The 14,358-nt window shown below is 39.1% G+C and overlaps 1 protein-coding gene across 7 annotated transcripts in view; it reads right to left on the bottom strand.

The window, feature by feature from the left end:
• The window catches only part of LOC127621140 (S-adenosylhomocysteine hydrolase-like protein 1), a 35,294-nt gene extending 21,766 nt beyond the window's left edge, over positions 1-13,528 (bottom strand). For 2 of the 7 annotated variants that reach the window (XM_052094623.1, XM_052094622.1), the window contains exon 1: positions 12,957-13,527. In XM_052094623.1, the coding sequence (XP_051950583.1) occupies positions 12,957-13,142 (186 nt within the window). In that variant the 5' untranslated portion in view covers positions 13,143-13,527. Of the gene's footprint in view, positions 1-2,585; positions 2,711-12,956 lie in introns of those variants that run through there. The other 5 variants (XM_052094624.1, XM_052094621.1, XM_052094627.1 and 2 more) reach the window with 5 other exon arrangements.
• Positions 13,529-14,358: the final 830 nt, after the last annotated feature.

The following is a 14,358-nucleotide window of genomic DNA, read 5'->3' as shown; positions in this document are numbered from 1 at the left end:
ATGGAAGAAAAAAATATTGCAAGAACAATATGTGAATAAAGCTGCGTTTCCATTCTATGTGATCAAAGAACAAAATCGTCACTTCCGGAGAAACTGTAGCCACGTACACAGTGTCTGAATATCCATACATCCCTACTATGTAGTATGCCAAAAACACTATGCCAATGGAGTATGTCCAAATCCTCAGTATTCGTGAATCAGTAAGTGAGAACTACCCAGATGACCAACTATTTCCAGCAAGATCCTGAAGTGCGGATCGATGCACTCTAGATCCTATAATCCCTTGGGAGCTGAGGAAACATCACGTTCAAAACGCTGGATTTAAAAGAACAGGGGTAAACGGCTCTTTTCAACTCTAAGTGATATATGCAAACATAGTTTCTTGAGCTTAAATGGTGTTTGTTTAACAAAACCAGAGTGGATTGTTTCCGTGGTTGTTGTTCTCACGTAATATGTTTGGGTCACGGGTCAGTACACATGTAAAAGAACCTACCATTTTACTGGCCAAGTAGTACGTCCTTTGTCATATACAGTACATACAGTATGCAGTTTCGGACACAGGATGTGACTCTTTTATTAATAAAATGCTTGCAGTGTCGGGCACACAGACAAAACACTCTAAAGAACTTTGTCTCAAGTTCTATGAGCACTATATATGTGTGCATTCCTCCTTCCTTATGTCTTTGCTGTGCAGATCTAACCAGATCTCTGGTTAGTCCAGTTATAAGTTAATTATTCAGTCACATTACTTTTTTTGATGCGCATTTTGTATTCCTAATTAATTCAGTAGGAGTTTATTTGGTAAATGTTTTTTCATCATAGATTATGCACATTTGTACATGTCAAAGAAAAAATGAATCCACCTCAAGCAAGCGTAGACTTTTTTTATGCATATTTTGGAGATTTTATTCGCATCTTGGTGTTTTCATCCAGCAGTATTTATGCAACATCCCAAAATGTGCATAAAAATACATTGATGGAAACCCAGCTAGTGTGTATTTTAATGTTTATGGACTGGCCCCATTCACGTCCATTGTAAGTACATTATTGTAACCACGATTTTAGCTGGGGTCTTTTTCAAAGGAAAAAAATCAGAGAAGCAAGAGCCTTGAAATACTAAAGTCTCCTTTTAATCTCATTGCAGTCTAGGAGAAGCATTTGTGATTTTCCTTTCCTATGGGAAGATTTTCCTGAAATTGTTCAACACACTGCACATGACTTCAGATATCAGTCTGATTTACAGTCACCCACTACACAGTTGTGCTTAACTCAAAACAGTCTACAATATAAGTTCCAATCTCAAAAACGATCACATTCATGAATCGTTTTATCTGTTATCTAACATCTTCCAGACAGCACACAAGTCCTGAGTTTAGCCATGTTTAGACACAAAACTGCGAGACATGCCAATGAAGTTGACATAACACACAGCTGATGTTTCAAGGAAATTGGAGGGATAAAAAAAATTCTGTTGTAAAGTGGGAGTGTGACCCCAAGGCAGAGCTTTGAACTGCAAGTGCCTGAAATAACTGGACAGTGATGAGAGAATAGCCGAGACGAGAGAATAGCCGAAAGACGCAGACAAAGAGATATCTTTACCTCATTACCATTAACAGTACTTTCAGCTGTTTCATTGTACTGTCAGTTTAATTATCAAATTGCACATTATAGTATTTCTTTTTAACAGCCTGGGAATGTACTGTCATAGTCCAGAGACTCAGTGAATTATGTTAAATCTTTGACCATGAGATGAAACATCATGCCCCAAAGGTTGACTTCATGAAGGACAGTGTCAAAAGGCATAGTTTACTAAAAACTCATGACTGTGGCTGGTTGTAATTCTGACATTTATGTCGGGTTTAGTAAACAGTCACTGTTCCCTGAATACCTCTGTTCTGACACAGATCAGTCAGAATTTACTCAATCATATTCTAGTAATTCAGTCTATGGCTTAGAAATCAGGCTAAATCAATCATTGAAAAACCATCAAATGATGCCTCAAACCTTCCTACACAAAATAAAAGGAACTGAGAACTTCCTGTGTATATATAAAAAATTAAGCCTATACGATATTTGCTTGTGACTATATGATAGTGATTTAGCTTCATATCATTCAAAAAAGGGTATTTTGGCAGATGTGAGTGCTAAATTTACTACCAGTACAGCACACTACACAGGGCTCATTTTTGTTTGCCAAATTTAATGTGATATTAGCAAATCAATTTGGCAAATTGACAAATTCAAAGGATGTTTGAAAGGTCAGTTCAATTAGATCAGAGCTGAATAGTACAAAAGTATGAACTGAATTAGTATTATAATAATATAAAATAGATGAAATGATGCGTCTACAATTATACTTCTAACTCTTAAAATAAATCATGTTCTTTACAGTGACAATGAGTGTAGAAGTTACTAGTTAAATCAGCAAAAATTATTCACATTTCCCCCAATATATCTACTAAAAAAACAGATATATTTCCAAAACCACTGAATACCACAGAAAAATGTAATTCACAAAATATTTGTGAGTTCTTATTGCGGTGTCCTGCTGTAGAGGATGGAAGAGAGAGTTATGAGGCACTTACCCTGGGAAAGTCATAGCCACAGCTCATGGTCCCTATCTGTGGTGGCTGCCCCTGGCCTGTGTGTGCCTGTGTATTGTTACAACTGGTGTTTCACCAATGCGGTTCTACACACAGGATTGTGGAGGGGGAAGGTTTCTGCAGAGTCTTACAACAGACATGAGGGTATGGGAGGTGACGAGTGAACCAATAAATTAACCACTCACCAACCTGACCAACCTTCCTTTTACTTTCTCTCTTTCTGTATTCCACCATTCCCTTATACCAATGTGGGGTGTACACCAGTGCAATTGTTAATGCAAACTAAAATAATTTTGTTGTTGACTTAAATAACTGGAAAAATATATAAATAAACAAAATATATTTTTTAAACTAACTCTAAAACTAACTCAAATATATATTTTAAATTTTTTATACACAGAATATTACAAACTATGAAATCTTTGCAACCTGCTCTCATTAAATATAAAAATGTCACTAGATAGTGATAACACTAGACAAATACATTTACTGTTGTTAACCGTATATAAATTATATTACTTAAAGCTGAGGTATGTAACTTTTTCTGTGTTTCTCTTTCTCCAATCCCAGCTCAATATGCAGAGACAGTCATAAGTAAGCCATTTATAGGTTAATTTTAAACTGTAAACACTGTGTATTTGTTGCACTAATTCCTCTGTTTGTTTTGAGCGACCCATCTCAAGACATCTCAAGAGTCAATAACATTGGCCCCCCTTTGTTACAGTCACTCCCTCTGACAAGCTCTGCAAAACTTCCCATAGGAATGAATGGGAGCTTGTTTTGAACGGTGTGTTTTCTTGCTAATTATTCTCATAAACTAAATTGATAATATTCTTTAGTGAGCTGGAATGAAGAGTGACAATGTAAGGCATATTTATTAGATGTTTTTTTGTAAAAGAAATTGTTAAATTACACAGTAATTTGATTGAAAACTGCGGAGACTGTGAATCAAGAAAAACAATTATCACAGTCACTTGAAAAGAAAAAAGCGTCATTTGCTAGAGATTACACACCAGATAACATTAAAGTAAAATAACTGCTTATAACATCTCATAACACTCATTTTGATGTTGTGAACTGTTTACTTATTTACTATATTTGATATATAGTTTGATCTTCTAAAGAAAGAAAAACACAGTGTGCATCCTCTGCTGCAAACATGGAATAAACTAAAACTCAACTTACCAGTCACAGAGTGAAAACAAAACAAAAATAAGGATGCACTGATATAAAATTTGTGTGCCAACCTCAAATATTGATATCCAATTATTCAGAACAAAATATGCCAATACCGTTAGCGATAATGACAAAAAAAAAGTGTTGTTTTTTTAAATCAATTTTTTTTAATAATTTATAATTAATTACATCTACATAATTAAACACCTTCTTCTTTTGTTTTTGGCAATTCACATTCTTTGTGCATATCGCCACCTACTGGGCAGGGAGGAGAATTTATATTAAAAAAGGACAAAATATTGATCTGTTTCTCACACATACAATCATATCACTCCTGAAGATATAGATTTAACCACTAGAGTCTTATGGATTAATTTTATGCTGCCTTTATGTTATTTTTGGACCTTCAAAATTCAAGCCACCATTCCCTTGCATTGTACAGAGAGTACTTTTTGTTCACAATTTCATGAAATTCTAGCAAGCCAAAGCTTACAAATTGCTACTCTGCAGTCAATGTCACTGAATTCAAAGTAATTCCACACAAGGATTTTTTTAATTGTGTGCTGTTTGTTCCTCTCCATTTTAATGTTAACCTATATTCAATAACACAGCGAATTGCTTTTATCGGCCAATCGATGCATCGCTAACAAAAACTAAACTAGCATAAATTGAACTGAAATTTTATATAATTAATATAATAAAATAGAATGGTTTTTTTATTGAATATTCAAAACTTTAGACATATCTGTTAGTGGTGAGTGAATAACTGTAGGATTACTAAAAGAAGAGTATATTTGTTGCCCCGGAGTGTTTTAATCCTACTGGTTCTCCCAGTGCTGTCAAAAACAGACTCTCCTGCAGAGTTCAATCAGGCCGCCTAATAAAACCGGGATATGGAGGGAATTAAACCTTGTTTCTATAAACCCTTAAAGCATCCACTATAGGTCATGTCAGTCAACTCTATTCTGAGACTTGACTAAAAATATTCCACAAAAAACACCCACACCAAAGAGACCCATCCAGATCATTCACTTTTCTGCTTTAGAAGCTCATACTGACCCTACCTGGTTAGAACAGACAGCCAGAACTGTCAGACGTTAGACACCATTGAGCCGTTTACCGTGACTGCCAATGCCTGCTGTGGTCCTAACATTACCATCCTGGCCTACAGCCACAGTTTCTAATCCCAGGCAGGGGTCACAAAGTGTACACTACACTCAACATGATTATCAATAATAACAAAAACATTCAACAAAGCATTGAGTTTTTGACCAGTGTGGCTGGGGGTGTCAATTTTTTACCAGAATATAGGTATTCTTTAGTTCATTTTTGTCTTAAATTTTGGCAATTGGAATTGTCCAGTGCACCTTGCCAAGACTTTGAGTCTTGCCAAGTCAGAAAAACTCTACAATAAAGTGATAATGACAGTACTTCTCATGTTTTGTTGATGTACCACCAGATGCTGATCCTAACAGAAAGCTCATGTTTGATCATACCTCCTTAAGGTTAGGGTATAGGGTACTTCCTTCTTCTGCGCACTGTTCCATCTTGCACATGGCCGAGCGCTCAGCCTTTCAAAGTACACTCTTTTGACCAAGATCCCATGTGGACATGTTTGACACATGCACAATATAACTGCTTTGTAATACTCTTTTAGCCCAGTCATCAAGTGCAGCAACAATGCACATTTATTCATCACGACTGCAGTGTCTGAAATAATTTTGCATGCTTAATGCCTAGTGTGACCGCATCATAAAGGCCAGAGTATTCCTCTTTTTTCTGAGTGGACTGTTTTCATGTCTAAAAAACTAGGCTGCAACTAGGCTGACGCTGACAGTCCATGCAAAAAAAGAAGAATACTTTGGCATTTAAGAGCCACTAGGCATTGAACATGCGAACACCACACCGGCAGGATTTGATGTCAGGCTCGAGGGCTTCTGGTTTTAATTAATAATATATCATATCTAACATAATAAAAATATCACAAAAACAAATATTATAATATTATATTCAAAATGTTAAAATATATAATCTACTCAATTACCTGCAATGATAAAAATATGCAGATTCTAAATATGTATTCTTTGTACTGACCCAAGAGGTCAATGTTTGGCGTTTTGATCTTCTGTTGGTCACACGTATTCTCATCATCCAAATTCGCAGGTCAAAGTTGACCAAACTTGAACTTTGGCACATAGCGGAATGCACAATTTCTTCGCATGAGCTTGCGCTTCCTTTTTCCCGTGTTCTGATGCGTTTGAATGGAAGTGAATGGAGAGTGAAATACAGTGAGACCACAGCTTTATTCTAACATAATTTCTGTTTGCAAGCACCAAAATATACACTCTATACACTAACTGAAAATCAAAGATTGTAGTTATTGATACGTGTTAAAATGTTGTTAAAGTGTACGTAATTCTCAGATGACTCCCAAGTGTAAAGAGAACCTAATGGCAGAGAAAAGCTCAGGCAGTGAAGCAGCAACATCAGCCTCTAAACCCTCAATACATCAATTCAGAACTGGTCATTCAACCAGTGGCTTCTCAGAAAATATCCTGTTATTTGATCTAATCTCCAAAACTATGTTCATTATACTATTAAGTGTAATAAGCTAGGTGAAAGAAAGGAAACAAAAAGAATTCTGTGCCTTGCTGTAAGGCAACAGTGACACCAAAAACAGTAATTTCATTATGAGGAATATACCACAAAAATCATTGATTGTCAAAGGCATGTGGTTCAGGTGGTAGAGCGGGTCGGCTACCAATCACAGGGTTGGTGGTTTGAATCCCAGCCCACAAGACTCCACATGCCGAAGTGTCCTTGGGCAAGACATTGAACCCCAATTTGCTCCCAATGGCAGGCTAGCTTCTTGCATGGCAGCTCTGCTGCCATTGGTGTGTGGATGGGTGATTGGGACACAGTGTAAAGCGCTTTGGTAACCTCTAAGGTTAAAAAAAGAGCTATATAAATGCAGACCATTTACCATATTCAAAGGGACAAAAAAACTAAACACTATTTTGTTTTGTGTCCGTTTTGAAGGGCAAATTTATGTTCGAAGAGAAAACACTGAGAACAATAACTATGAGGAGAGATCAAGCTCAGTGCAAGGCTCTCAGCAGGTAGGGCTGGACCACGGCCCCATGCCAACATTCTGTTAACAAAACACATGAGAAAATGTTCCTGGCCGACCCAATAGATGTGTCATATTTCAGCTTAATGCAACTTTCTTTCACAATGTTATCAGAGCTTCACGCTCAAAGAGAGAGACAAAGCTAACGGAGGTACTGAGAGAGAAACTTTCTCACAACCTCAAATTGTGAAAAGGATACAATTGCACATAAAATTTTGATTACGTAGGCAAGACCTGCCAGCATTTACAAAATGGGGAATACACAAGATCAAAGGGGAAAATACTACAATACGATTAAAACAAGAGAATGAGTCGTGAGCATTTTTCAGTGACTTTCAAATAGAGACTTCAAATGTTACAAAGTAATTTTAGTGGTAAATAAGTGTACATAATGTTAAGGTAATTTACTGAGCAAATTAAAAAAAAAAAAAAAACATTTGGTGATGTAAGAACCAGAAAAAGAAGGGAGATCTGTTATTGTTTTGCTCTGCTTGTGTAGAAAAGGTTTTGGAACCTTTATAAAGTGCAAAAATGTAAGTGCAAAATATTTTTGTTGATAGATTCATATGTGTAATCTCCTCAAAACTTATACAGTATGTAATACTTTTTAGTTGCTTATATGTAAATTAATTCATAAAACATTGGCCAATGTATATTTTTCAGCCAGACACAGCACAGCAACAGAGATTATATACAGGCTTTCCACACCTTTTGACCAATGACTTTCCAGTTGTTTGTGATTAGGGTATAACAGAGCAAAAGAACCCCCAGGGTAAAAGGCACTTTTGATTAATTTTTTCCCCAAAACACTAAATAGCAACAAAAACTACTACAGCAATTTCCTAAACACCCATCACTATACACTGCATCATTTTATGGTCCATGAGGTTACTGCGTGCAATGTCTAAAAGTTGATTTAGTTGAGGTAGTTTGACTTAACATTTAATAATTTTGTAAATGCTGCAAATTAATGAAGCTAATGAGAATCCTCAAAATTACCACATTAATTCTGAGAAAAAATACTTTTGTCATTTTCAGTTTTGTTATCAGGGTATTCCGAGTCAACTTTCATAGTATTGGTATCACTCTACGATCTCTAAGTAAGTTTATAAAATTATTTCAACACATATCAATGTTTCATATCCATTTATTTATTTATTTCGTCTTGTAATAAGCAGGGTACCTCATTACGTAATGAGCAGTCAAACAGTCATTTTTGTTAAATAAACCACCAGAACTGATGCAAAAAAGAGAGTTGAATTCAGCTGTTCAGCGATTAATTTCTTCTCATATAATAACATAATTTCAATGCAAATCAATATTTAATGTCCATTTCTTTAATTATTTTGTTAGTAATATTGTAATAAGTGTGCAGTCAGTTGGTTGTCATTGCAAAATAAACCCCTTCAGGGTGATACATGACCTGATCACCAAGTCAGTGTGTATTTTATGATAACAACCAGCTGAATGTACATTATCCCCCACGTTTATATAAAAAAAGTAAAAAGCCCCCTTTGCTGCAGGGGCTATAGGCCCCATATAAAACACATTGTTTTTCTTAAGCAGAGACAACAGATTTGTTTAAAGTGGGCTCACATTTGACTGATCCAATCCCAGTGGAGATTTATTTGTTTATAGAATTCTTGAGATGTCATGAAATGGCATGAAATTAAATTAAAATGCACCATTTTTACAGTGGTTATTTTAAATAAGCATTATCTCCAAATTTGTTTCTCACATCTTGCTGTCTTAAATGTATTTGCACAAGTTAACTGTGGCAGCGTGGGCATGGTCGAGTGTTTGTCCAGAGAGAGAGAACGTAGTAAATTTCACACCTGAGTGCTATAATATCTAACACCTGTTTCTGATTACAGTAAGCACAAGGGAGAACTATAAAAGAGGAAGTCATCGATCTCTTAGTGCTGGAACAGCTTATCCGTCATCTGATGAAAGGAATGGCGGAGTGGGACCAGTGCCACCACATCGCTGGAGGAGGCCGTCCGAGTGGCTGAGGACCATATGTCGGCATATCAGAGAGTGGAAGAGCCCTCCAACTCTCTCTCCCCTCTCTCTCTCTTTCCCCCTTCTCTACCCTCTCACTCTGTCCCTTTTGTACAGCCAATCCCAGTTCCCAGGAGGCATGAAATGTACCACCGAAGCCGACTCCCCGTTTGTGGGGGATTTCCCTGCCGCCGGTGCCCTCAATGTCTCTTCGATATCCCCCTCAGTTGGTTGAACCCGCTAACACAGGTGCTGATCCCAGTGATGGAACATTGTTCCGGGTCCCCGACACTCCATGGGCTGCCCCCGATTGAGCCGTAGCATACAGAATACCGGTGAGTGTCAAGGGGAGTACACATCAAGGCTTGGTGAATACTGGCTGCAATCAGACCACTATACACCAATGTTTGGTTCAAGACAAGTCTTTAGGCACAGGAAAAATGGTGAGGGTGAGGTGTGTGCATGGGGATATTCACAGTTATCCTGTAGTGACACTCATTATTAAATTTCAGGGGCAAAAGCATAGAGTGGAGGCTGCGGTTAGTTCCCATCTCTCCCATCCACTAATTTTGGGAACTAATTGGCCAGAATTTCAAACTCTATTAAAGGGACTATGTGTGGATGGGTCCAGCGAGAAAATTATTAGATGTGATATGTGCGATGTCTTGGGGGAGGCAGTGCTGGGGCGGTCTTCAGCTCCATGTCAGGATGACATAAGGGAGGGGGAGGCTTCGGCCCCTCCCGTCCTTAGAGGATTTCCCGAGGGGATTTCCCTCTGGAGCAGTCGAGAGTCATAACCTTTAGGCATGCCTTTGACCAAGTGAAAGTTATTGATGGTACAGCTCCAGCCAAACGCTGCACTTTCATATACATACAGTATTTATCAATTATCAAGGATCGGTTGTATCGAATGATGCAGGATGCTCAGACAAAAGAGGATACAACACATTTGTTAATACTGCAGAGCCATCGAGAAATGTTAATTCAGACGGCTCATTATAATCCAATGGCAGGTCACTTAGGGCAGAAAAAGACACTAAACCACTAATGGCCTTTTTCTATTGGCCGGGCATTCATAGGGAACTTCGCAGGTGGTGTGCGGCATGCCGTGTATTTCAGCTGGTGAATCCACCAGCCACCATTGCACCCCCTTCCATTAATCGAGGTCCCCTTGGGAATGGACCTAGTTGAGCCATTATGGCAGACTGCATGCGGTCATTGCTCTGTACTTGTTCTGGTGGACTATGCAATGTGATATCTGGAAGCAGTACCTCTGCACAACATATCAGCACATAGTGTAGCAGAGGCACTCTTCAGAATAAACTCCTGAAAGGGTATTCCAAAAGAAATCCTCCCTGATCAGGACACTACGTTCATGTTATGTATACTACATGAACTATTAAAGTTAAATCGATTCGCACCAGTGCATACAACCCACAGAGAGACGGGTTGGTGGAATGATTTAATAAAACCCTGAAAAATATGATTCGTAAATTTGTTCACGAGAGTATTAGCAATTGGGACAAGAGGCTTGATCCCCTGTTATTTGCAGCTCGAGAGGTCCCACACGCTTCCTAAGGGCTTTCCCCATTCGAGCTGCTGTATGGGCACTGACCGCGCGGCATGCTCAACATTCTGCGGGTAGCTTGGGAGGAGGGACCTTCAAACAGCAAAAATGAAATTCAGTACGTTCTTGATCTTAGAGGAAAAACTCCACACTTTGGGTCAACTAATAAAGGAGAATTTGCTCAAAGGAGCAATTGCTTGAGACAAAGTGCTTGTATTACTCCCAACATCGAGCTCTAAATTACTTGCCAAGTGGCAAGGGCCCTTCGAGGTCACACGGCAAGTGGGAGAAAAAACAGATGGGACGGCGCATGTCAAATATACCACTTCAACCTCTAGAAATTATGGTGGGAGGCAGTCCCTGTGACGTTAGCAATGGTGACTCTGGAGAGGGCGGAGCTCAGACCGGAGGTGAACTTAAAAGCCAATCGTGTTACCCCGGTCACTCTCAAGTCACAGAGGTTGCCATGTTGCAAAAATAATTTTTGCAGACATGTTCTCGCCTCTGACTGGTCATACAAACCTCATACAGCACCACATTGAAACAATGCCAGGGTAGTGGCTTCCCGAGCACAAGACAAAATAGTTCGGGAAGAATTAGATACAATGCTTGATATGGGAGTAATAGAAGAATCCCACAGTGACTGGTCCAGCCCCATCGTTCTTGTCCCTATGAGTGATGGGTCAGTACGGTTCTGTGTGGATCATAGGAAAGTCAATTTTTGTGTCTAAAACGCATACACAATGCCTCGTATTAATGAGTTGCTAAATTGGTTAGGTATCGCTCACTTTTACTTGACACTGGACTTGACAAAGGGTTTTTGGCATATCCCCTTAAAGGCGACGTCTCACAAAAAAAAAACGTCCTTCTCCACATCGTTTGGCTTACACCAATTTCCGTTCGATTTGTTCGGGCCCCCTGCTACGATTCAGTGCCTTATGGACTGAGTCCTCAAACCACACTTGGCTTACATTGCTGCCTATCTGGATGACATTATTATTTAGTCACAATTGGCAGGGGCACATGCAGCATCTGCTGTTCTGAGGTCGCTGCGACAAGTGAGACTCACGACAAACCTCAAAAAGTGCGCAATTGTGCGGGTGGAGGTACGGTATCTCGGGTTCCACTTGGATCATGGGCAGGTGCGTCCCCATATTGATAAGACAGCAGTGATTGCGACCTGCCCAAGACCCAAGACCAAAAAGGGGGTGAGACATTTCCTGGGGCCTGCAGGCTATTATAGAAGGTTTGTGCCTAATTATTCAGACGTCACCAGCCCGCTGACTGATCTCATTAAAAAGAGAGCTCCAGAACCGGTCCAGTGGATGGAGCAGTCAACAGGTGTTTATGTAGGTGATGGCTGCACTTTGTGGCGGACCGCACAACGAACCCTGTTACATTAATGTATTTTGGCCTCTAACTATTGCCCCTATATCTTTCAAACAGATACTTTTCACACACCTGGCTGGACGTAGGGAGGTGCGAATGAGACACTTAATGGGACTGAAAAATAAATCAGACGAAGTCCTGCACACTGTCATACAGCTTGCAAACCTTAAAATCACACTTTTTTGTTGTTGTTGTTCAGAGATCTTTGTTACTCATTAGACTTTTTACATTATGTTGTATCATAGATAATAATTTTTACAAATAATTTCAAAGGAAAAAATTTATATTCACTATAAGTATTTCCGTGACTTTTTCATGACCTTTTCAGCCTTGGAATTGTACAATTCCCTGATATCCCTGTAGTCATTTTTTAAATATTAAAGAAAAAAAATTAACATTACTGAATTTGATTTGGCACTGGGTATAATGTAGCAGAAGAGAGGCAGCAGCACAGCCCTTGGCTCTGTTGTATAACCACCAGCTGACAGCTCAGTGAGAGAGTGGGCTGTGTAGTGTGGCTCCTTCACCACCCACACACCCACACAAACTCACTTCTGAGGGCAACACTGAAGAGATTTACACAATGTGCCCTGGATCTACTGATGTTGCACCTTCACTTTTTGATCTATGTGTGTTCTGACTCCAAACACACCATGTAAGCCGTGCTACAGTTGTCCTACATAATAAAACTGTAATAGTAATGTTAGTGGAAGACGCAATGGGAATATGTTTGTGTAGGCTACATTATTTTCTCCTCATATAATTTAGATTGTATTTAAAAAAAATAAAAAAATATTAATACCCTGAGAGTCTTTTTACAATGCGATAAAACTGAAGCGGACAATAGTCAGTAAACAGTGCAGGGAAAATTACTGGTTGCAGTGAAATACAACTAAACATACAGTTTATACGAAATAAGTCACGTGATTCTAACAGGCTACAGCGCACCTCCAGTTCAACGCTTGTCAGGGATAATCTTTCCTAATGATCTCAGTAGACTGAGCGAAACGTCCCAAACACGATACGGCACTATGCAATATTCTCATGTACCTCATAACAGCGAACCCAAGAAATGCCATGTCCCACTTACCTTCTTGACAGATTTGAGAGTCGGGACCGCAGTGAACGCGGCGGACAGCTCTCCGACGTTCATGTTCACGTCGCTGTTCTTGGTCGCTGTCATCGCGGAGTATTTCTCGGCAACGTTTTCGCTCTCTTTAAACTCTTTGCTGGCCTGTTTCACCTCCAGCTTTGCATCCCCGACAGATTCTGACATGGCAATCTAAATCTACGCAGTTTGTGAGCCGTTGTCGACGATTTTACGCGACAGTCCTTCAGCTCTGTAACCTTTCGATTCGTCCTTGCGTTGCTTGAGCGTTTCTAAAGCTCCGAGTATCTCAAAAGCGGAAGGGGGGATTGCGCAAGATGCCTATTAGATAGTTACAAACTGTCGAGTGCGGATGGAAAACGGATGCCGAATGGCTAGAGTGTATAACAATGTAATTTCACTCCAAGCCGCGGTGGATCACAGATTATCACATTTGACTGTCCGGTTGACGCCAGCAGCAGCAGCATCAGCGGTGGACGGGCGTAGAGTCGAGCACCTGCACGCGGAAGTTGTAGAGAAACGTGTCTGTAATGTGTCAGTTTGCTGCAGAGCGCTCTCGAGTAGGCTACCTGTTCTTTTCGTGAAAAAAAAAACGAGGAATGCCAAAACATTCGTGTTTAGGTTAACTTGGACAGTGAGTTCAGAGAAACATTGTTTACAAAACAGTGGACAACGAGAAATTGACTTACCTTTATAATAGGGTGATCCTTACGCAACCTGTCAAGAAAGATTACAAACAAACAAACATAAAAGTGTGCATTAAAAAAACGAAGCCTACATTTTTTACCATTTAGGTCTTTAGACATTCGTGACATTATTTTCAGGACATTAAGCACCTTTTATCGCTCAATTCTCATTACCGCAATGTTTCTGGACTTTTGATTCTCAATCCAGTAACAAAGGATTTTTTGTTTTCCTGTAGCCTATTAGAGTAAAAAGATTCTGTTGTCATTTTTTTTTTAATCAGAATTTTTTTTAAAACAGTACTACCATAAAGCATAAAAACACTACAATTTAAAGGTGCAGTCATTTTCCTCATTACAATTTTTTTTAACTCTTCAAGAAATGAATTGTAATTTTGCAAAAATATGTAGGAAATCATGACCACTCACATTAAAATGAAGACCAGTCATATCAGTAACCTTATCAAAGCTGTTTTACTCTACATGGAGAGGGTCCACACATGGGGGCAGCCATGTCAGTATCACATGATCAGCCATATGCTACTTGCTTAATCTCAGTAACAGTCCTGATACTTCCACTGATGGATTAAAGTAATCATGGCTGACTGCGAATACAAAATTTCTACAATGGCATCTGAAACTGAAAACTATTGATTTCAAATGATGCTGCATCCAAGCAGTTAGGTGTCACTGTAAGTCCA

The sequence above is a fragment of the Xyrauchen texanus genome, chromosome 27, assembly GCF_025860055.1.
Source record: "Xyrauchen texanus isolate HMW12.3.18 chromosome 27, RBS_HiC_50CHRs, whole genome shotgun sequence".
NCBI classification, from domain to species: Eukaryota; Metazoa; Chordata; class Actinopteri; order Cypriniformes; family Catostomidae; genus Xyrauchen; species Xyrauchen texanus.
This window is presented reverse-complemented; position numbering and strand designations above follow the sequence as displayed.